We start from the raw sequence: 24,887 nt of genomic DNA on the forward strand, positions 1-24,887 counted from the left end.
CGTGACCTATCCGACTGCGTTCAGTCGGAGTTTGAACCGAGCGGATACGAGACAAACTTTTTAAGGGTACGCAACTTAATTATTTAATGCAGCCGGCGGTGGGCTATCCGTTTGCTTAAACACGTTAATATTATTAATCCTTGATCGTTTCTGCGTGGATTAAATATCGGCCGTTCTATAGGATTCGGGGGGGGGGTGTAAGAAATCCGCGTGCGTACAGGGAGGGGCAGAGGGGTCACGTCTTGACAGACTTTTGTGTACGTGCTAAATGGATGGCTCCTTAGCTAACAGGGTGTATTTAACATGTTTTTAGATTTTCAAGCTTGCACCTCCTTCACAGCGTTTCCGTCCGCTCTTGTGTGCAAAGTGGCCGTGAGCACGGTCACAATTCCCGGCAGCAAGCTGTCGCTCCTTTGCACCATGCCCTCGATGAACCCGCCCTGTGCGAGCAAGCCCCTGGTATTGTTTATCAGCTCTTGCATAGGAGGGATAAGAACCTGTGGAATAAAAACTAAATAAAGTTCTAACACGTAGTAGTCGTAGGCTTTCGCGAACATCATTATTTATAGTAAAGGTGTTTTTTTTGGGGTTAGATCGCGTAAATAGAAACGTGTCGTTAACCCACCACCACCCGACACAGCCAAACGATTTACTCTGCAACACAGCGGTGTGCTGAGGTAGTAATTGACACGTTTTGTTGACGTGACAAGCCTTACTAGTTGGATGTGTCGGGGGGTGGTGGTGGGTTAAGGACAGGTTTGTTTATATTTATGCGATCTAACCTAAAAGCCTTTATTATGAAATAAAGTTCTGCAAAACTACACTGATAGGAATCAGAGTGCATACATCGCGTTCGTCAGTCAAGTCACTGCAGCGAGGTGAGGGCCTCCCCGACACCGTCCAGGCAGTGAGGGCCATGTGACCATACTTCACCACACTGGGCAGTCGGGGTTGGTGAAGTTGTGGGGAGTACAGAGTCACAATGAGAGATTCTGCACGAGCTCACAATGTTTACGAACCCATCTAGCCACGCTCAAACCTACTGAGCTTCTGAAGTCTAATGGGACAGGGTGCAGATTGAGCTGAAAATTGGGAATATACATTTTTGTTAGCACGAAAACGCGTTAACCTTCATGGTGCAAACATCAAAATATCCAAGTGAAAGACTAAAAATTGTCCTTAAGTGTTCCCAAATCCCAATGTTAAAATCAAAATGTCTTGTACCTGAACATAGACAGCGACCTTTGTGCACTGCCCTACAGCGTCGCACACTGCGGCCGCCAGCGTGAGCCGCCCGCCGGTGTCCGCGTCGCCCCGAGGGAGCAGCAGCTCCGGGGTGAGGCTCAGGCGGGAGCTGCAGAGGAGCTGATCGTGCCGGGGCCACTTGAGCCACCACTCGTAAGTCAAGTCGCTCGCCCTGCCGCTGCTGTCGCTGTCGCTAAGCCAGCCCTCGCACCGGAGCTGGAAGCCTGTGATGCCCGCCAAGCCTTGTGCAAAGAAAGATTAAGGCAGATATTCGTCACCGTCTTTAACCGTGAGCAGGCATCGAACTCGGTTGGCCGGGTTCGTGGTGCAGTGTGCTAACCATTGTGCCACCGCTCCCAGCCTGGGCTGCGAGTGTACACAGCACAGGTCTCACCTGCGGTGGGCTCGCTGGAGCAAGAGCCGTTGTACGGAGAGACGCTGGTCACGAATCCATAGCTCGCCTCCGTGGTGACTGCTCCCTGGGCAGAGACAGACACCGTGGCTGTGTAGTGCGTTCTCGTCTCTAGGATTGGCACTCATCGGGTATGAGTGCCAATCCTTGCTCGTGAACGCCTGCAAAAGGAAGACGCGCATTACTTTGCTGCGTAAAAAGATCAAACAGAAAACAATCAGTGAGTGATGTTGCGTGATGTGAGAAGTTGTAAATTATAATATGTATGTGATAGGCAGTTGTGACAACAACAAAAATTAAATAAGTAAACTATTAGTGGTGTTTAATGTCCAGAATTGTCAATCATAGTACACTTTTGTTTTTCGGAGCAGATGTCCAATGTTCAGATACTGCCAAGGTGGAATGGTTCGCACACCGGTAAAGCGACTTGCATTCCCAAGGGCGCAGGTTCAGTCTCTGAGTGAGAGAGTTGAAACAATGGGGCACGTTTATTGAATCCCCCTGCCTCAGTCCACCCAGCCGTATACATGGGTATCTCATTGGTAGTTGACCTACAGGTCGCGAGTGGTGGGGTAAAGTGTGCGTATCACCACCTCTTCCAAGATGTATGTTGAACTTCTTCCGCACCGTACGTAGACTACCGTGCTAATCGGAGATGTCTGGTGAGCATGGAAGAGTAGGCCAAATATCTTCTAGAGGGGCTGTCCAGAGCTTGTTCTAGTGGAGGCCGTTAAGCCAGGTGTATTTTCACTCTATTCAATGTTCACATATCTTCTTTGGTTCTTTCGGTAAGGTCACGTAGAATGAGAATAAAATAATGAAATACTTTACTGCAGCCCTCTTGTTTATTATATTCATAAGGATGTTTATTTTAGAACTTGCCAATATAATACAAGATACCATTCTCTCAAGTTTGCACTATGCTGCATTTCGCATTGTAGATTTATGATTAATTTATTCGTGCAATGATGTCCATCAATAAGTTGTTAAATATCATACTGCATTGCATTTTGGGTGGCAATAATGGGCTCAGGATATTATGTGTACCATTTCTAAACCTATCCTGCCATCCTGTATATATGCATTGCCATTAAGAATTAAAGTTAATAATTTCTTAAGTATATATACTAATACAAGTTCCTTGCTGTGAAAATAGGGTTTCCCCTTTTTTCTGGCAACAAAACAGGTGTTAAGATGTTAAAATACCAAACTGAAACCTTTTACAAAGAATCATGTCTGCATTAACCACAATTACTTGCGGTCAGAATGCAAAGAAAAAAACATACTCTGATAATATATGCATTGTCTTTGAAACTGATTGGTCCACACCAGAGACAGCTTGCTTTAGAGCCTCCTATCAAAAGGTGTTAGACCAGAGGACGCCAAAAGGCCTTATCAGAGTATGTTTTTTGTTTGCATTCTGACCACAAGTGTTGAGGTTAATGCAGACATGATTCCTTGTGAAAGGTTTCAGTTTGGTGTTTTAACATCTTAACAAAGCTGTTTTGTTGCCAGATAAAAGGGGAAAACCTATTCTCATATTTTGGTACTGGCAAAGGAGGTCCTATGATGAAGTTCCTTGCTGTTTAAAAGTATCACAGCAAGGAACAGATGCGGTAAAAGCCACAATTACGCATTATAGAAATGGCTTACAATCTGTAAAAAAACATTCAAGTAGTTGCGTTGTTTGAGAATTAATACATTCATCACCTGTAGAAGCAATTTCCTCCAAGTTGCTAATTATCTGTTGAGCCTTCAGTGTCCAAGAAAAAGCCACATCTTTAGCTCCACCGCAGTTCATGCAAACCACTGACAGTGACAGTGATTCTGAAGTGGCCACCCGATCCTTGCAGTTGTCATCGCACCTGCCAGGCAAACAATTACAATGAGCTCACCCTGTACACAAAGCTTTTCGTGAGCACATCAAGTACGTCACTCATTTTTCAATGGCAAATATATCTTACAATGAGACACTCAATAATACGTACTGAGACTCGTCTCTGCTTTCACAGCTTCTCCACATCTAACACGCAACTTTTGTATCTATATATACAAAGGGAAATTTGTGAATGTGTCTGTTAGAAATGTTTAGCATACTTCCCAACATGCAACAAACTTGAAATTTGGCATGTGGATAGCTTCCAGACCGTACACAATGCAAAAAGTATAAAAAATACTTTTGTATTTTTGGGGGGGCGCAATAATGGATATATTTTGCACGGCAAGTGAGCGGTGACGTCACATTTGTGATGTCACCCCCATGCGGCAGCGTCACGCAGTGTGCTTGCCGACGTCACCCCCCCCCCAACCCTCCGCATAGGCCCTGTATTCATCCAAGACAAGAATCCATGTCTCGGGCGAAGCCGGGTAGTAAAGCGAGTAGATTATAAGACAAATACAATTGTTCCCACAGAGGTGTCACACGCATTCCTTGCTATAATTATAATTTCCACTTGTAATGCAGAGAGAAAGGAACAATGCAGGCGTGAGGAACCACTGAGAAGCTGGAAGGCAGGGAGCCAGCACCAGAAATTATCCAAGCTCCGCAGTCCTCACTATGTCAGGATGTTTTCAGCCAATTAATGCGCATGTGCATGCGAGATGAAACTGGAGCACCCTAAGAAAAGCTTACACATGTGAGAGGGCAAACATCTATCCCATACAGATGCAACATATGGGGTCCGCGTTTTCTCTACTGCATTCTCCTGGAAAGCCAGGGCATGGCACCGAGACGCCCATGGGAAGGGAGTTTCAGAACATTGTTGTGATCCACCATCCTGGGTAGTGACGACCACCTTATGTGCAAGGAGTGTGAGCGATTTGTATGTGTGGGCTGTCTCTCGACACTCCAGTTTGTGTCTACATGCTAAACTAGTAACTTTACAATTGAACGTCCTAAGCGAGAGACTTGCTTTGAGACTCAATGTGGAGTAACTGATTCAATCAAATAATATAATTAACAAAATAAAAACACACACCTTATATAAATATCCAGAACGTTGCCTCGGACAACATTAAAGGTCTGGGCGGCAGTGGCACTCAGCGTCCCTTTGGTGACTGTTACCGCCACCGTCAAGCGCCAGTCAGCCTCTAGCCAAGACTTCGATATCTTTACAACACCAGTTTACAAGAAGCCGACTTCACACGCTGCCAGCACACCACCTGCAGACGCTTTAGTGCACTCCCAGTCGAAGTTCGTCTCTGTGAGATCGCGTGACTCGTCGAGATCATAAGGCCCCTCGGACGCATGGACAACAAGGTCGTGCCCTACGCCCACTCTTCTGCTGGCGCCACCCACGATGGCTACGACCAGACGCTCTGGCCCAACGGTGATGTTGAGAAAGTCTGTTTGCTCCTCGGTGGTCACCGTGCGGAGACTCGCCGTGACTCTCAGCACGTACTCACCTTCAGCAAAATACCTCGGTGGGAAATGCACACGTTTAGAGTTATGCCACGGAATGGAAGACACATTCCCGTTTGCTCTGTGTGTGATGGTCCAGGTGTATTGTGCATCGGTATAGGTTTGAACGCAGAACACCTTCAAGTTTGCCACCACATCCATGCTGTCTGATATTTCCAAAAGTCTTGTCTTACCCTTGCTCCGTAATTCATCTTCCAGAGTCACACTGTAACTGATACAGCCGTGGTCATTGACGTAAATGGTCTTGTCGTACGTTCTGTTGTCAAAAGCGGTAATTTCCTGAACTCGTACCTGGTGGGTGCCGTATGCCGAGAAGGTATGAGAGAAGGAAAAGGTGCCTTCGTGGTGCCCGCTTACCGTGCGAGATGACGGGAAAAGGTTCTTGCAAAAAAAGGGGCCGTAGAGAAATGTGTGGCCATGCTCAGGGGTGCAAATGTAGCACGCGGCACCCGAGAACGCGCTCCTTATTGTTATATTCACGCTTCCATCGGGCTTGAGGGGCTCGTAGGTAATTTCCGTGGAGCCTTGTTTCGAGTAGGGAGACAATAATTCGATACGTAGAGCTATCTCATTCTCCCAGGACAAGGGAGTAATTCGTATTCCGTGGACAAAAATGGGGCTTCTAAAAAACGTGTATTTTGGCGAGATGGCATCCACAAGCCCTGTGTAGAACTGGAAAAGAACAAAATCACCACGCGGTTGTGATAATTCGGCCAGGGAGCTCGGCGGTAAAGCTTGCAATCGGAACGTTGCAAGTTCAAATTCTGGTTGGGGGTTGACTCAACCCATCATCCCACCAGGGTCGAAACACGAGTACCACTTTGTGGGGAAATCCACAGCAGTTGTCCTATGAATAGACTCAATCCCCGCCATAGAAATGTGGGATTTTCACCACTGGCTCAGGTCTGTAAATTTGAGATGAGAACCACCTCAATGCTTATTGGATAAGGAAATAACTTTGCCTTTCCTAGGTTCAATTACAAAGAAACTACCCAAGAGGAATTAAAATAGATGCTCAATATTACATACATGTACACATTGTATACATGTATATTATTACATTCTTTTCAAACCAAAGTCACATTAAATCCGAAAGACAATGGTTAAATACAGTTTAACTCTTCAAATCAATTCACAGCAGTTGGGTTGCACGATATAATTGTTAATCGTATAATAAAAATGTTCACAACATGAGGATTGTCCCAATATCAGTTTAACAAAACTCTGTACTGTAATTATATTTCACAATTTTATTTTATCAGTTTTGTGCTTAGCTGTACTTCCAGTAGATATAAAGATTTCTTAAACGTTCTTCAACTCTTGTGGCGGTCGAAAGTGTGAGTGCTCCTGCTATCCCTTGCAAGACGTCTCGCAATTGTGGAAAAGCAGATCAATGTATATATGTATGTTGAACTTCTTTTGCATCGTACATAGCCAATCGTGTTAATCGGAGATGCGGGGGGAAGGACAACAAACGAAGCACAAGAAGCATTAAAAAAAATAAATGAGCCTGCTATCTTCAATACACCTAGAGAGGCTCTAGTGCTCTCTCTCTCGTCTAAGCTATTCCTCCAGCAGTGGATTGAGCAAGACATTGCAGAGTTGCGCATATACATTTTACTGTAATAATGACATGCCCGCGAAGAGAAAAAACGAACACCCACCGCTATGGCATCACGGCACCCGGTCGAGACGACCGCATCAATGCAAGTGACTAAGAGCGCAGTCACCCAGCTGGGTCTCACGCCGTAGCGCAGACCCAGCTCAGGAGAAGATCCCTGCAACATCATCCCCGTCAGATTAATCGCGGAACGAAAATCTATCTGCAGGAACTCGAAGCCGCGGGACTCGCGAGGTCTCCAGTAGCCCAGTGGGCTGTTGAATCGTGCGTTCCTTGCCGAGAAAGGATCGCCAAATTCAGACGACGCCGTTATTATGTCATCAGGGATAAGGCCAGATTCCATCCCAAGCGGCCTTCGGTAATCTGCGAACAACAGGGAAGGGATATACTCATGGAGGTATTCCTGCACATTTATAGGCTAATACTGAACTTTAATGACTGCTGGCGTTGCTGATATTTATGGTTTACAACTTAGTTCAGGAACTTGTGGCAGTGCAGCTTCAAAAGGGTTTTGAGCAACCTTAACGCTTGCCTATGACCAGAGCCACTAATCTTACGCTACAGTTGAGCTGGGAATGTAATGAAACCCCATGTGTACTTGTAATAAATAATACATGTTGTTTCAATCTGTAATCATAATACACTGGATTATTTTCAGTCTATTTACACACTGACAAATATACAACGTACAGTATCCCATGGTGTTATGACTACGTTTGACAATAAACAACTACACTACCATTTCTGCGTTATGGGCTGAGCAACTGGAAACTGGAATTTTTCATCATGAATGTGTTCAAAATGTAATTTCCAACCATTATTCCTTTGCCATCTCACCATCAGCGTACGTGATTGTGTTGTAGGAAGCATTGAACCCTCTATATGTCACGCTCAAGTCAGACTTGAATTTTACTATCAGCGTATTGCTAAAAGACTTGTACAAGTAGCCATTAAACTCAGCATCTGTAGCCATCTGGTTTTCTGAAAGAGTAACTGAATCGAAGAATAATTCAAGTCTGTAAAGAAACAAACATAGAGACACAGACGAGAGGAGGACACAAGGAATCGTTATAGAAGGAATTTGCATGAACAACACATTCGCACCTTCGATTAGCACAGTTGGCTATGTACGGGATGGAGAAATTTCCAACACACAGTACATAGATTAATAGGAACTGGCTTGGTTTTTTTTCTGCACATCGGCTAACCTCAGAGTTTTAAAGTTACCACGTGATCTAAGTGATGTATTCAGTGGTTGGGTGGTCCAGAGGTGGACATTCGTGTATGTCTCAGTTTAACATTGAGTTTGAAACACTTACATACATTCATAGCCATATATACCATGGACAAGAGTGCATTTACATAGTCTGAAAACTCCTCACTACAGTTCTCATTCGCAGTACCTTACAATTGTGATAGATACTAATAGTGACCGAATGTTTCAGACAATTGCTGTACTCTGAAGCATGTTATTGTATTGTGTTTACCCACCTAGCCATCACTCATAGTCATACTATGAACTTCATAAATATACTTTGCCATATTGGTGTGATATATTTTTAAAATATACTGTACATTAACAGTACTCACTCCATGTCTACAATTTCTAACACGATGACAGAAAATGGCAGTCCTTCAATGACCCAGACACAGGAGGCGCTGTCCGAGTAATGCTGTGGGTAGTTGGGGCTGGTGAAAGAGCCTTGCGGTTCTCTCAGCGTGCCACCACAAGTGACTCTCTCTGTAACAAGAACACGAGGCAGATTTTAACCTCACCAACTGCTTTGATGAAAGCATGGAGTCAAGGCTATGACGCTAAAGGTGTGGGTGTCTGTATTGTTGTGCGGAGCGGTGGTGCAGCAGTTAACACGCTGGCCACCCACGCCCTCGTCGACCGTGTCAGCCTTCATAGGTGCCCGCTAACAGCACTTGCCCCAACAGTCTGTTAAGGCTATACAGGGGGGATCTTTGTCTTTGTGTAGAGATGAGCGCAGTGCGCGCAGTTGAGCGGGTGCAGTCGAGGGCGAGCAGGTGTGTGCAGGCTGGGGCAGGAGGTTGGTGCCGAGAGACGGGAGATGGGGGCGGTGATTCGGGATTCGGGATTCGCGAGAGGCGCCGTGGAGGCGACAGCTCAAGTGTGGAGCACGCGAGGACTTGGAATGAGGAGTGCGCGTGAGTGGCTGGGAGCTGTTCGGGGACCAAGAGATGAGACGTCTCGCCGCTGCCGCTCGAACCGTCAACGGGACCTGGCCCCTCACGCTGTCCACGGGCGAGTGTGGCTGGACCTCCCCGCCAGGGACAGACGGGCGAGTGGGTATGGGGCAGCGTAGGAGAGGGCAGCGGCGAGATAGGAGAGAGTAGGTTAGGAGAGTGTAGGTGAGGTGCGGAGTAGGTGAGGGTGGGTAGTAGGAGAAGCAGAGTGTGTGGTGACAATGGAAGCCAGCCTACAACGGGTGCGAGAGTAGGATTAATAAAGTGTAAGCAGGTGACCTGTTACTCCGTGTCAGTGTGAGTAATTTCAAGACACTACATTTGTGTTGCACAAACTCATTGATGTAACATCATATATTATTGCACCGTGCTACTGAATTGGTACACTTTCATTCTTCACTCGGTTGGCATTGTTAGTTCTTGTAATTGTTATATAATGTCCAATAAGCAATGGCAAACCGCAGTCTATTATTGTTAGCATCCTCTAATTTATAAATGTCATGGAAAAAAGTGGAAATTAACTTCATCAGAATTAAGGTATAATAATTTCGTGATGGTGAATGCAAAAAAAATTACCATGAGATTCAGATGGAAGCCTTAAGCAGCTAAATCTGAAATTGTGGGCAAGTGTGCTTTGACTGCCAGTGCAGAGACCTGCCACAAATTAGAATAATGATATTATCGAGTCTGTCTCGTCCTTTCACCTGATGAAGGCCGCTTGTGTTGTGGCCGAAACGTCGTTATTATTTTATTCTCATTCTACGTGACTTTACCGAAAGAACCAAAGAAGATGAATCCTTGCAGTCACGAAAGCTTTAAATCGAAATTAATCGTAATAAACTTGCTCCGTATTCAGTATATGTATCGATATACAAGCTATTCGACCTGGATTTATTTTCCACGTTAAAATAAAATGGAAATGAAGATGGCTCAAATTATATCTTACCAGAATGAAGTTCTTGCAATGCATTAGACATTAAGATCAAAACTATATATATGTGTGCAGTCTTCATGATCTGCAATGTAAAATTTATATGTATTACTTTACAGTATATACAAAACAGAAATTTGCTATAAATATATACACAACGATTAGCTACTGTGCCATGATCCTGACTACCCTGAGTTTGATTTCTGGCCACAGCAAACGTGAGTGGCAAGTGATGTATGGATCAGTCTTGGATCTCCTCCTTCAACCCAAGTGAACTGCAGTGGTGAAGTCCAGCACGAGACCTTCATCCACTAGTTGGCCGATAAAGGGATGTTCATGTATGTGCACAATAAAAATGCCTACGAGATATGAAGGTATATGATCAGGTGTAGCCAATATTTTAATCCCAATATTCCCATTGCATGTTCCATTGTGGGGCAATGGAGCCATTAGACCGAACGAAAGCTCTTCAAATGACGAAGTCATAGAATAAAACGTTCCTCTTCTGCCAATTAAAATGTACACAGGGAAAATTAATGCACTTCATTGTGTTAACATACTGGTCAAAGTCAAACGTTAAAGTGTTTTTCTCTCGTAAATGAGTGTAATGTTTGTAGCTCTGAGCTATCGCTTGAAATTCCACATTCTCATGGCAGGAGTTAAGTAAGACATAGCTCAATCACTGTTGACGAACCACAAAGTGGTTCCCATGTCATTGTGACATGTAAATTGATCCCTAACAACAATTTTATCCTGCAACCATCTGATTTGAGTCACATGCTCTAACCATTGTGCCACCTAGATAGATGTACAAAAAAGTATCTTACTTTTTTTTAAACCTCTATTACAGATTTTTCAAGATTTCACACTTCATCATCATCCATGAAAACGAATCACATTTAGTATATGCATCATTATTATTATAGTATCCTGGAAGCACACGTTGTACAAGTCGACAATAAGTGAGATATCATCATGAAGAATGTAAGTGCCTGTAAGGCACTGTCTACACCGACTCAGATTAAACACCACCAGACAGCACCAGCTCACCTTCATCAGTGGGCAGTGGGAGGGGATAAGGCCAGGCCAGAGAAGCAGGGGTGTAAAGTCGCGACTTGGTAAGTAACAAACTGACAGCTTAATGCAACGTGACAGAGGGGTCAGTACAAATGACAGTGTGTGTGTGAGGGAAAACAGAAGTGAATACACTCACGGCATCGCTGGTACTCGGTCTGACCAGTGCAGTTGGGTAGTCTGTGTTGTAAGGGTCGAGTTGTGAATAAAAACGTAGGATGGCTGGATGGATGTTCATGATATTGCGCAGACAAGGCAAACACATTTAATAACAGGTCCCTGCAGGGTGGGCTGGTAGGACAAGTCTCTGCGCTGTCTATTGCTGATTTTACACCCAACAGCACGAGATTTCACTTCACTTCGTTAAAGTATTGAAAGGGGACGGACGGACGGACACATTAATCTATTGCAGGCTGGTACACTCAGTTTACAACTTCGTTCCTACCAGTATAATCAGATCAAAGTTAATCTTTAATATATGCATGAGCAATAAAAAATATAACATGTTAAACCTAGCATATACAGTACTCCAAACGCATCCTGTGTCACAGCGATTCTGTAATATTCTTTGGGTCTTTCGGTAAAGCCACGTAGATAGAAAAAATAATCAAAATAATAGCAAGAATATGAATTCCTGCAGTCACGAAAGCTTTAAGTCAAGATTCTGTAATAGTTCATCATTCCTTGCACATGTACATTTTTTACATTTTGATTACGGTATAGTACTATATTATCGCAATTGTATCTATATCACGCTGAAGTATTTGATCACATCCAGTCCAAAAAAATACAATACACTGAAATGTTGTTGTTTTACAATTACCTTGAAATGTCAAACAGAATCCACAAAAAAAGCATCCTTACCTTCTCGAGTCTCGCAGGGGGACGTGAACGAGCATCTGACGTGGCACGGAGGAGCACTTCACCTCGTCACCTCCTGTAATTGCTGTTGCCACACAACCTCCTTCAAGCACATTTGTTTTAATGTGTGTGCCTACTTTGTTCCCACTGTGTGTAACTTGTGTTAACTTACACACCTTCTGTATGTAGTACAAGCAGAGTTTTGTTTCAGTACAGCGGTCAACAACAGAGCTATCAATACTCCGCCCGAAGGCCAAAGCTGACTCCCCAGCTGGTTTAATCATCTCTCCTCTCTCTTTCCCTCCGATTATATTCCTACTGAATACGTCTTACTTATCGACTTAAAGCTTTCGTGACTGCAGGAATTCATGTTTTTTGGGTCTTTCGGTAAAGTCACGTAGATAGGTTCAAAGAAAATAACAAAAACAACCAAAAACTAGGACATTTCGATCGCAACGCAAGCGGTCGTCATCAGGCTGATGACCGTTCGCGTTGCGATTGAAACGTCGTAGTTTTTGGTTATTTTTGTTATTTTCTTTGAACCTATCTACGTGACTTTATCGAAAAACCCAAAGAACATGAATACGTCTTCTTTCTCGTAACTTTTTTTTAATATATATCACTTCTCTTTATTCTATCCAGTCTTCTGAATATAATCCCTCTCATATAGCCCATATGTAGCTTTTGGAGTATATATTGTCTCGTGAATAAAGTATATATCTCATATTAATGCATCTCCTGTTAAATGACCCTCATGATTACATCCCTCTTCTACCTCCCTTATGAAAATGTGTATCTCTTCTTTTCCGTATATCTATTTTGAGTCATCGTTATCATCACGATCCATTGGCAGATTTCCCGTATGTGTCCACTGCACATTTTGTCATTTGTTTCCACTTTTTTCTGTCTTGTACCATTATGATTAAGTAGTGCGCATTTTTCTGGCACCATTCTCTTATGCCTTGACTTAAAGCTTTCGTGACTGCAGGAATTCAGACCTAAAGAGTATGAATCTCTGATGCCGTCAAGCCATTATCTGTTAGGTATTACTATTTTTCCAGTTCCTTCCATTTTTACGAACAAACTTTTAAATTGTGTTATTGTACATCTTAAATGTGTTCACAAAGTGCCAGTTTCCTATTCTTTGGATCTTTCGGTAAAGTCACGTAGATAGGTTCAAATTAATTAAAATAAAATAAACAAAAAACTACGACGTTTCTATAACAACACAAGCCATCGTCATCAGCAGGGCCGGATTAAGATTGTGTAGGCCCCTGGGCTACAGGTACTGTGAGGCCCCCAGTATTTTTTTTTCAAAAGGAAAACAAAGTTAAAGAAACATCTAATTTATTTTTACAAGGCTAACAACAAATAAATTCAGCATCCACAAGTGAATTAACTTTTCACTTAATCTCTGGAGGCCCTCCAGCTGGCGGAGTTCCCTGGGCTGCAGCCCCTAAAGCCCCGTGCCTTCATCTGGCCCTGGTCATCAGGAGGAAGAAATAGAGGGAATTCTGCTGAAGGCAGGCTGTGCAGCCCCTAAAGCCCCGTGCCTTCATCTGGCCCTGGTCATCAGGAGGAAGAAATAGAGGGAATTCTGCTGAAGGCAGGCTGTGTTTAAAGGTTTAAAATGTAGCCCAATGGGCATAAACGAAGTGGGCGGGGCTAGTGATGTTAATGTGAGAGATTAGCATGTTAATGTTAATGTGAGATTAGCATGTTAATGTTAATGTGAGAGATTAGCATGTTAATGTTAATGTGAGAGATTAGCATGTTAATGTAAGATCGCAGAGCGGCCTCCACGACGAGCGTGCGGAGGTGGCTGTGTTGGTGTGAGACATTTAACCTGTTAATGTAAATTCGGAAAGCCGAAGCCATTGGGAAAACAAATAAAAAACTAACATCGGAAGGTGGCAAGATGGGAACATCACAGCAGTTATGACTTCAACTGGTTGATGACATCCTTCCAATGATTGCTGAGTTTTTACCCATCCTCTCGGTTGAAATTGTCTGTCTGTATATATGGATGGCTTCATAAACGATTCTTTGTTGATGGCCAGTGGGCTCACAAAGTACGCCTTAGAGAAATCAATTTAGTGTGAGCCCACCACATTAAAACAATGATCAGCCACGGCCGAGGTATTGGTCCTACGCTGTTTCAAATCTGCCTTATGCTCATGAACACGGTCCGAGACATGTCGCTTAGTATCCCCAATGTAACTACTGCCGCAGTTACAGCTTAGTTTGTAGATGCCAGGGTATTACATGCCAGGGATCACATCCTTCACAGATGGGATCAGATCACGAATTTTATGTACTGTGTTAAATCGAACCTGGATCTTGTGTTTGTTCATGATTTTAGAAATATTTTTGGTGACCCCTGCTATGTATGGCAAGGTAATGGTTTTGATTGGGTCCTCAGATGGTTCTTTCCCAACGATTGGGGTAATAGCTTTACGGGTTGTGTGGTTCGAATATCCATTCATCTTGAGGGCTTGGTGTACGTGCTCCAGTTCACTGGCTAGGTGGTGATGGTCGGAGATACATCTAGCTCTATGGTGTACAGTTTTTTACGAGGGAATTCTTCTGGGATAGATGGTGGTGGGAGTCAGGTATTAGGTAGGCATCCGTATGAGTTGCTTTCCTGTAGACAGTGTCCCATTGAGCCATCTGGTCTCTTTTCGACTAAAACATACCAAAATGGTAGCTTGCCATCCTTTTCCACCTCCATGGTGAATTTGCCAGTTTCCTGTTCATCACTGCCTGCATCATCAGGTTGCTTTCTTTTATGTGCAACCATTTTATTAGTTCAATGTTGGTCACAATTTGGTCTAGCTTAGATGCAGTATATCCTTCTGTAGCAATACATTTAGAGTATCAATATTTTATGTTTTTTTTCATTCTCGCAGGCATACAACGCTATACTGAACAAGCATTTTCTTAACATGTTCAGTTTGGTCTTGTAGCCGATTTGCTTGCTTCTGCACATGTTTCGAATCCTTGTGTAGTGGCATTCCTGGGTGATGCCACTGCTCCCCGGTTGTAGTGCCAGCCCCAGGATGACAGGGGGCGGAAGAGTGCCCGGATCGAGCTGGGCCGTGGCACTCAGGTTGAACCCTGGGGGGGCTCGTGACCGGAGGTATGGACCCCAGGACCCCCAAAAGGGGGGTGGGGGGATGACGTGCCCAGAACCCAGGTCCTTCTCGAAGGTATGAGGAGGGCGTGTCTAGGGGTGGAGGAGCCGGGATTGACTATAAAAGCCGGACCCCTGAAGCTGCTGTTGTATATTGGAGACCCGAAGCCGTCACCCTGAAGAGGAGCTTGAAGACGAGACCCGGACCCCAGCCAGGGTCGGGTCGGCGTCAGCCTGCCCAGTATTAGGCGCTTTAGGCGGAGGATATACCTCCGTAGAGTATCGGGTGGAAGGGGCCGTTACCCCTTCGTGTTAAGGTTACTCCTGTTATAATAAACGTGTTGTCTCTAAAGAAGTCTCGCTCTCAATTCTCCCCACTCCACTTGTATATCACTCAGTGCCTTTGCTATCCTCGCTCTTCTGTCTTTCGTGCTGTCGCATCTCAGTCGAGTTCCCCTCTCCTAAATCTATCTCAATACATCTAATAATGAATAAATGTATCTCCTATACTTGAGTTATTATGACTGTCACTGTTCTCTCATATAATTACCTACCCGTTCTTGTTATTTCTCCTGTAAATATATCACATTTCCGTTCAATATAGGTTTCATCCAAATGCATGTCATATCATTCCCATTATGAATACATATTTTGTGAATGCATCTCTATCCATTATCTTACCTCGTTCTGACACATCTCTCACATCTCAGTTGAGTGCATGTCTGCTAAAATCCGATGTGGACAGCAATCAGCATCGCCACTCAATTAGGCCCTCCAATAAACGTTTGGACAACCATGGTTTAGAATTTCAAATGGCAATTATTAAACACTATGTCCAGATTGTCATATCCAAATACATTTGCCCAAACAAATTCAGATGATTAAGATGTGCAGATGACAAACTGCTGTTAACCTGTATGAAAAAGTGTGCCGAATAGCAAAGTACTATACGACAAGGTACATTGGTGCTTGAAAAAACAAGTACACATTCACACAAATCTGGAAAGGATGTTTCAAAATAACTTGTGCTGTATTTTTATTTTGCCTCTGCAAGATATACTGCAGTACATAGGATTGCATCACCAGAAAGCACACGGACGTAAAAGTGTAGACATTTAGAAGAGCTTTTTGGTATAATACATTACCACTCCAAATTACGATTTAAAGGGGAAAACTCACTCGGGAACATGTGCATTCATTTACATTTATTCGGGACATTTTTTCATCCATATCTGTACACATACAGTGTTTAATCATGCAAAGCTTGGCCAACCTTGAATTAAACTACCTTCCCTCTCAATGTTCTATTTTTATCAAAAACAAAAAAGTGAGAAAAATGCCGTTTTGTCACAAAACTGCCTTTTCCCATGAACACCATCATGCCAGCATTGGAGTGTTTTGATGATGGCTTCACACTTCCGAGAATTGTGATATTTTGATGTTAATTTACGCTCGTTCACAGGATACTGTCGATATGGATACTGGTGTACTTATATTGCACACCTTCGGGGTACAGACCAGACCATTGCAGATAATCTCTGAATAAAATGATATATCAAGAGGTTCTTCTGAAATGGTAATCCTATTTTAAAGGCTGCATCATTAACATGTTTTCGTATATTTCAGATAGCTCTTCGTAAATGCACCAACTATGAAGAAACTGCCCCCTGGATCATTCAGTAAAACAATGTTAACATTGTCAATATTTCATATTCATGTGGTGATTTGCTAACATAAGAGCTGACAGGCCTTCAAAATCTTGTGGCCAATGTGATGGGCAAATCTCAAGAGCACCACTAGGCGGCGATATTCTCCTTGCCAAGACAGTCGGTGTTTCACTTCACCTGTCAGATGGCATCACTCTGCTGCATGCATTGATGTGAACCAAATTAAGGTCATTTTGTTGTTGGGTTGTTTTTTTTTAATGAAAAAATCTCTTTGCTATGCATATTCACTTAATTTTTATGTTGTACTATAAAGCGAGTTGTATGGCATTGGTATATCTTAACTTGTAACCATATTTACATAACTCGTAGTTTCCTGTCACGGTTATTGTGATATAAATTTCCCATAAAGGAAAACCGTTTGTAGCATTTAATGTTACTTTAGCATCAACGGCTGCTTCAAGTGCAAACTATAACGTCACAACTAAACATTTTAGTGGAATTTTATTGGCACTCGTAGTAATGGAATTTTAACTTAATATTTTTCACACTTCACAAAATCAGTGCACAACCCAACCAGAGTGACGCCTTAGAGAGGACACACAAGAGTGGGTGTATATGCTTGGCAATAACAATGTCACATTCATTTCCATTTCACAAAACAGTAAAAACCTGATTCTCATATAGCATGCATCGTTAAGAATCCTTGGACACATCCAAGTGAGGGGACTCGTGGAACAATGATGAGCTTACAATGAAAGTAAATTGCGCATTTAAATTTTGTAATCGCTCATACATTTCTCTTTCGATGTATGCTGTAAGCATATGCTTTTTCAGGAATACAAATGGAATTTGAACACCATGCAAAGGTTATATTTAAAAAGTCTGTGGTTGCAGTATTTTAGAATTCAGGTGTCACAAACCTAAGTTAAATTATCATCATAAACAAGCTACGTTGGAAGACATTAAAATAACAAGCCGTCAAACACTGTATAATGGAGTTTAACACAACTGGAGATATTTTAGTAACGGAGCCTCTATTAAACTACTTTTTACTGGCAAACAAATATTTCTGGATATTTGAATAAACATATGAAATATATTATGGCGGTAATATCTCGTTCGTTTTTACAAATTAAATGTGTTTTAACCAATGCAATGACACTACAGGAGACAACTCCCTTAAATTATGGAGCTACCCTAGGTTGTATGACAATTATTTGAAGTACAAATCATAGCCAGTACATAAAAAAACATAACCATACACATCATAGTAAGTTATTAATTTATTGCAGTATTGTGGTGCAAATTTACATTTTTATCCAAGGGCCTTACTCATATTCTTAGCTCTTTCGGTAAAGTCACGTTGAAGGGAAACAATAAAATTATAAAATATATATAACAATAAAAAATTCTCACGACGTTTCGACCATAACACAAACGGTCATCATCAGGTGTGAAAAACCAACGGCAAGAAACATTTGAAAGAAGTGACGGTTTCCATCTATTTATTTAAAACGGTGTATTTATTTATTTAAAAAACGTTAGCGCCACGCGCAGCGATTTGGCAAGTTTATTTAGAATGACGAGTCCATCTATGTTCTGAAAAGAGGAGGGGGGAGACGAAAAATTAATGTATGCTGTCTGAAAGCCACCGTAAGCGTGAACAATCAATTAAGACCTGAAATGGTTTATCAAATCCTTCTAATGATTGCTAAGCCAGAATCCATCTTCTCGGTTGAAATTGTCTCTGTGCTTGTATATATGGATAGCCTCATGAACGAATCTCTCATGGTAGCCAGATGGCTTACAAAAAGCAGACCTTAAACACGGTAGGACCAACACCTCGGCCGTGGCAGATCATTGTTATAATTCAGTAGGCTCACATGACATTGACTTCTCCAAGACAGAGGTTCTTTGTAAGCCATCTGGCTACCATGAGAGATTCGTTCATGAGGCTATCCACATATACAAGCACAGAGACAATTTCAACCGAGAAGATGGATTCTGGCTTAGCAATCATTGGAAGGATTTGATAAACCATTTCAGGTCTTAATTGATTGTTCACGCTTACGGTGGCTTTCAGACAGCATACATTAATTTTTCGTCTCCCCCCTCCTCTTTTCAGAACATAGATGGACTCGTCCTTCTAAATAAACTGCCAAATCGCTGCGCGCGGCGCTAACGTTTTTTAATTAAATAAATGTGTCGTTCAAAAAATAAATAAATTAATGAACATCGAACCGACACTTCTTTCAAATGTTTCTTGCCGTTGGTTTTTCACACCTGATGACGACCGTTTGTGTTATGGTCGAAACGTCGTGAGAATTTTTTTAATTGTTTTATATATATTTTATTGTTTCCCTTAAACGTGACTTTACCGAAAGAGCTAAGAATATGAATTACTGCAGTCACGAAAGCTTTAAATCAAAATTTAACGGCCTTACTCATGTTTGTGGAGACATTTCTTCTGAATGTTGGTGGTATAACGGACAAATTGAGCAAATAACACGAACTAGCTCGCTTTTCCACTATAGGAGGAAAATGCCTTTCCACCAACACATGAACTGCATTTTACCATCACCAAAAAATGCAAACCGTATACTCAGCTGTGACAAACCACACCAATAACACAAAAACAAACACATAGCATTATAACAATTAGAATAGTACAATTTAAATGCAACCATGCATTAAATGAACATCTCAATGTGTATTTCTAAACTAAAAACACCCCCCATATCAGTGAAGTGCAGTCTGTAGCTCTTTTATCATAACGTTATTTCCATTGCCTTTCGAATTACTGTGGTGCATACAGGTTTAAACTGTGCGTCCAGATGATCCCAAACTTTAAGACACATTTTAAATCTAAAAGCTTGAATCTGTGTCCACCAACAAAATGTCAAACTAATCTAGAACATTTAACACTTGTATACAATAATTACAATATTTTACAGCACGTTTATGTACACAAAGCTGAAAATATTGCAGCAGCCTGCGGGCTTACGAGTGGACGCCTGAGAGTATAATCCAACTAATGACGAAGTAGAAAAGGAATATTGGATACACGGCAAGGGCTTTTCTATTGGGCGGCTGGCTGTCGGCCAGAAAGGCTGTCGATGCTGTGAAAACAAATCAAAGCATAAATTAACGTGCAAAGGGCTTTAAATATACATTTAGTTATTTGTTTGCGTGGAAAATACCACACGATAAAAATATATATTCTTTAGCACAGCTCACTCATAAAAACCTGTAACAATCACCTAAATTAAAAATTCATGGAATAGAAAAAAAAGCTGTTTAAATGCAAAAAAAAAGTTGGCAATGCTGTAAATATACTCTGTTAGCATGTTGTAGATAATGTCTGATCTGTAATGTCACAGAACATTATGAAGACGCTGATAAGTGAATACTTTTTCAAACTGCCACCGCATTAACATTTTGTCAACGATGTAATGATTTTAAGAGTGTCAATCTATTTTACAACAAGTGAAATGTACTTACCAAATACAGACCAGCCAAAGGAAAGGAAGACCACAATACAATTAATTATGGTGAGGACGAGAGTTTTTGTGGCCAAGGTGGTGATGAGACACACGATCATGGACACTGTCAGTGGCATAACACAGTATCCAAGCACACACAGGCTCTGGAAAAAGGATCTGCAAAACAGACATTAAACAGATTTTCACAATGCATGCTACCCACCCGCCCACCAACCTGTAACACACATTATGCATTGTGGTTACCCAACGAAGCACCATCAAGGTTCAACCGTGCTAGCTTCTGCAATCTGATGAGATGAGGTACATTAAGTTATTTGATCATCATCAGCATGGTTATGATGCAGTTATGCAAAAAAAGAATGTGTACCATGCAATTGAGACATTAAGATAGGTTAACGGCTGAAAATTGAGACCCAAAGTCTTTTGTAACGAAATAATGCGTTTTAATATTTAGGACTGAAAAACCATAGCAATGTCATTAACTTGGTGGTGGGTATAGTTAAATGTTATGTTAAACAATTGGAGGATGAAAATTGTATTTGTACATAACCTATCCTTTGTCTAATTCTTGTAGAACACTAAAGACTCACATGTTACCCCCAAGGAGCTGGGAATTCAGCGTGACGACTATGGCACCGACCCATACTAACACAAAAACCTCTGCAAACTGTGGGCCTTGACTCGCTTTGTCAACGGGGGTCTTCGCCTGCAGCATCCTGAAAGGCAACAATCGGCTCATTTATAATTACTGTAGCGCCAAAGCAACCAGTTTTGCACATTGGTGAAAAGGGATATCTTGTATTAAACTAAATGCGTGTCCTGAAGCCTGCTGAACTTATGAACATGTTTGAACTAGTTTACATGCTTTGAATCAAGATGCTAATGTTTAACCATTGATTTAAAGCACCGAAAGAAGTGAATAAGCTGCTATAACTGGAAACATTGATAAATCAATGGTATTATCTTGCTGAAATTAAATGTGCTGTATTTTATTACATCATTCATCTCCATACAACCATGCGGACTGAATGCAGAGTTTTCAGTAGACACACGTTCTGCATGAAAACGTATGAGGCTACACTATTTAGGCTGTTACAATGAAAAGTGTGCTTCATAACTATTTTAACACATTTTATTCAGTTTTCATCCAAACAAAAGCAACACCAATTTCATTGTTGAAAATGATCTTTCACTGCTATAAGCATCATCTCTAATGCCATGTAGTTAAGTGACACTTTGCAGGAAGGAAAGTGAAACTGAATTAATGAGGGTGATACTCACGCTGCTAGTAATACACATAGTATTAGTGGACCCCACAGATCCCCTGCAAATAAAAACATTACATTATATATTGACAGCTTTAAAATAACTGTTAATACATTTCTGAACACAAAAAGTTAATACTGTGTTGAACAAAAATGTAATGTCATAGTGTATGAATAGCATAGTTTGTATTAGCTTCAGACCTACACGGATGTAGGTGTAATGAACCAATGTCTTATTCAAACATGTACAATTGTATTTACTTTAAGCAGTCAAATACAGTTGAAGATTATTAAATATGCTTACAGTCTCTTAAGAGTTCAGAACTCTTCTTTGGGTAGAGCACGTGAATAAACTTCTTCCCTACGGCTTTCATGTCTCTCATCTGTAAAACAGAAACACAGCCTTAGGTCTTCAACAGATCTCATGAAAGGAAACTTCAAAAGGGCTTCGGAAAGGAACAATCAGCATGCCCCTTTGTGGAGATGGGAAAATGAAAGACAGAATTTTCTGCAGTAGTGCGGCACACAAAATACGGCCAATTAGCAAAGCGGGGTAGAGCTGTGTGGCTGTTAGCGTACTGCTGTGAACCCTGGCACCTGAGATCATTTTCTGGTCACCGCTAACATAAGCAGCGAGTAGTATTTGAACCTGCCTTGGACCCCACTCTTCACCAACCAACACTTACCAGCAAGGTAAAATATGATCAAACCACCTCAAACACCATGAGTGTGGGAAGCCTTTATCCAGCAGTGGATTGACAAAGGGCTATAATTTACATGTATAGAAAATAACAACGTATATCAATTCAATGTTTTATTAAGTGCACTTTAGCTCATAATTTTCTTTCCCCCCTCTCTCGATGCAGTCGTATATAGTTCCAGATGTGATTCACGGATAGCCAAAACCGCAGATAGCAAGTTTGTGAATAACGAGTGAATGCTATACTTACGCTGCTGGATTGACGAGGCGCCAAGCGGTAATTTAAGAAACTTGCACCATTATTTCAACAGCTGCACCAGCAGATTTAACTGAACTGGGAATTTCAAGTCCAGTTTCTACGAACCATTACACCACAGCTACATCCTTTTTTGTCATTTGTATGATCCCGATATTTTTTGTTAAACACCTAGAATGGCTTCTCAGGTATCGGACGAGGCAGCGGCGAGAAGACAACAAGCATGCCAGGCACTAGCGTGCCAGGCACTAGCGTGCCAGGCACTAGCGTGCCAGGCACAAGCATGCCAGGCACTAGCGTGCCAGGCACAAGCGTGCCAGGCACAAGCGTGCCAGGCACAAGCGTGCCAGGCACAAGCGTGCCAGGCACAAGCGTGCCAGGCACAAACGTGCCAGACAACAAGCGTGCCAGGCACAAGCGTGCCAGGGCACAAGCGTGCCAGACACAAGCGTGTCAGGCACAAGCGTGCCAGACAACAAGCGTGTCAGACACAAGCGTGCCAGACAACAAGCGTGTCAGGCACAAGCGTGCCAGGCACAAGCGTGTCAGGCACAAGCGTGCCAAACACAAGCGTGCCAGACACAAGCGTGCCAGACACAAACGTGCCAAACACAAGCGTGCCAGACAAGCGTGCCAGACACAAGCGTGCCAGGCACAAGCGTGCCAGGCACAAGCGTGCCAGACACAAGCGTGCCAAATACAAGCGTGTCAGGCACAAGCGTGCCAGGCACAAGCGTGCCAGGCACAAGCGTGCCAGATACAAGCGTGCCAGACACAAGCGTGCCAGACACAAGCGTGCCAAATACAAGCGCGCCAAATACAAGCGTGTCAGGAAAAAGCGTGCCAGGCACAAGCGTGTCATGCACAAGCGTGCCACTCACGATCGTGTCCTTGACTGGCTCGTCCAGTGTGGAGAAGTCGTCCTCCCTGTTGTGGGAAACGGGGACGTTGATGTCCCCCTCCACAGGCTCGTCGGCTGCCACCGACACGTCGGTGAGAGTCGCAAACTGTGTGGGAGACCCATGGGTAAGTAACGACGTTCATGTCACGACGAGAACGCATTTGGTTTTTAAAGTGGTGAATCTGTATATGGCCGCGTGAACACCGCGTGAACTCCAGTGAGGTGGGGACCGGCGAGCGCTACGCTACGGACCCGGCCACCCGAGTTAGATTCCCGCTCACGGCCACCAGTGACGATCATCTCAACAAGGGTCCTGTGCCTCCCCTAGGTCGACTCAGTCACGAATAAGTAACCCGGTGCGATGTGTCAACATCGCCACTGGGGAGACAAAAGCGGCCGGGCGTGGTGCTGACCACCGCCCCCTCGTGTTCCACAGTAGCGGCCTCCTGCTGCCCGCTAACAGCACTTGCCCCTACAGTCTGGTGAAGGCTATGGGGGTGATCTTTGTCTCTGTCGCCACATCTCCACTGTACACCACTCGGGACGTGTCACCCGCCCAGTGGCAGAAAGCGACATAACGCAACGTCGATTCAGATTTGCTTTTTAAACACCCAATTGTAATAAAAACCACAAGACAAACACCACTATCGCTAATTAAGACGCCCTACTAATAATGCAGACGTAAGGCCTCAGCTTACAGTGTAACGAATGAGACACACAGGTGGTGGTTTTGTCGAACGTGGCGAAACTACTGCACGTGCGGCCTACCTCTCAGCCAAGCACTCGTAGTGTTAGCCAGCGACATTCACCAAACCTTAACAAAGGCACAACTAAACACACACTGCACATTGGTCGCTTATCATCATCACGACCGTGATGATAATAACAACTGCTGCTAAGGCGGAGGAGTGATAATAAAACTAGCTCTGACCTCCTCCAACACGGCCTCTGCTGCCGCCATCGCGAGAGTGCGGAACACGACGCCGATAGATTTCCCAGCGCGCATCCGCAGCCCTTCGGGGCACCGCCAGCGCTCATCCGCACTACCAAATACAACGATGGGATTATTCACATTTGCGTGTTTATATATTAAATCCAGAACAGCACGATCACAATCTTTACTTCTACGTACTGCAGGAATCCGATGAGCTGTAAAGCTCTTCTTCACAGATGTCAATCTGGGGCACGGGGTCAGAACGTTACAACAACTAGCAATAGAAAAACACGATGGGTGTGCAAATCACAATACATAAATAAAACCAAACTTTGTATTTATTTTATTTTACCAGGTGAGGGGCCATCCATTTAGCACGTTCACAAAAATCTGTCAAGACGTGACCCCTCTGCCCCTCCCTGTACACACGCGGACTTCTTACACCCACCCCCCGAATCCTATAGAACGGCCGAAATTTAATCCACGCAAAAACGATGAATGATTAATAATATCAACGTGTTTAAGCAAACAGATAGTCCACCGCCGGACTATCTAACTCTTGTGAAGGCGTCTGGGTTACCCCTCCATGCGTCCTGGATGTGTGGCCCCTAAAGCGCACTGAGCTATTAGCTTATCAGGAGCGACCTGGCTACACATAATAGTTAAAGTGGCTTATCATGTTGCAATTTAAAGCAGCCGAATAATCCAAACGCGTGATGTTGATTCTAAATGTTTAGGGAAAACCGGAGGGA

The 24,887-nt window shown here is 43.1% G+C and overlaps 2 protein-coding genes across 3 annotated transcripts; both read right to left on the reverse strand.

Moving 5' to 3' along the window:
* Window positions 1-75: 75 nt before the first annotated feature.
* Window positions 76-7,282, reverse strand: LOC116943520 (uncharacterized). 2 transcript variants are annotated; one of them, XR_012942160.1, is made up of 6 exons: window positions 6,743-7,282; window positions 4,636-5,750; window positions 3,368-3,522; window positions 1,640-1,818; window positions 1,225-1,487; window positions 76-497 (listed from the first exon to the last, which is right to left on the reverse strand). XR_012942160.1 is itself a non-coding variant. In XM_076067771.1 (2 exons), the coding sequence occupies exons 1-2, from the start codon at window positions 7,040-7,042 to the stop codon at window positions 4,782-4,784; spliced, it is 1,269 nt and encodes a 422-aa protein (XP_075923886.1). In that variant the 5' UTR covers window positions 7,043-7,282; the 3' UTR covers window positions 4,358-4,781. The 2 variants fall into 2 exon arrangements, 1 of the variants encoding a protein (XP_075923886.1); XM_076067771.1 differs by lacking the exons at window positions 76-497; window positions 1,225-1,487; window positions 1,640-1,818; window positions 3,368-3,522 and having other exon boundaries at window positions 4,358-5,750.
* Window positions 7,283-16,095: 8,813 nt separating this feature from the next.
* Window positions 16,096-24,242, reverse strand: YIPF6 (Yip1 domain family member 6). Its single transcript, XM_032956424.2, has 7 exons — window positions 24,133-24,242; window positions 23,182-23,307; window positions 21,649-21,727; window positions 21,361-21,403; window positions 20,670-20,795; window positions 20,078-20,235; window positions 16,096-19,695 (listed from the first exon to the last, which is right to left on the reverse strand). The coding sequence occupies exons 1-7, from the start codon at window positions 24,205-24,207 to the stop codon at window positions 19,577-19,579; spliced, it is 726 nt and encodes a 241-aa protein (XP_032812315.1). The 5' UTR covers window positions 24,208-24,242; the 3' UTR covers window positions 16,096-19,576.
* Between the last annotated feature and the right edge of the window lie 645 nt (window positions 24,243-24,887).

This window comes from Petromyzon marinus, chromosome 18 (genome assembly GCF_048934315.1).
Source record: "Petromyzon marinus isolate PM22_M1 ecotype Great Lakes invasive population chromosome 18, UKy_Petmar_22M1.pri1.0, whole genome shotgun sequence".
Classification (NCBI taxonomy): Eukaryota; Metazoa; Chordata; class Hyperoartia; order Petromyzontiformes; family Petromyzontidae; genus Petromyzon; species Petromyzon marinus.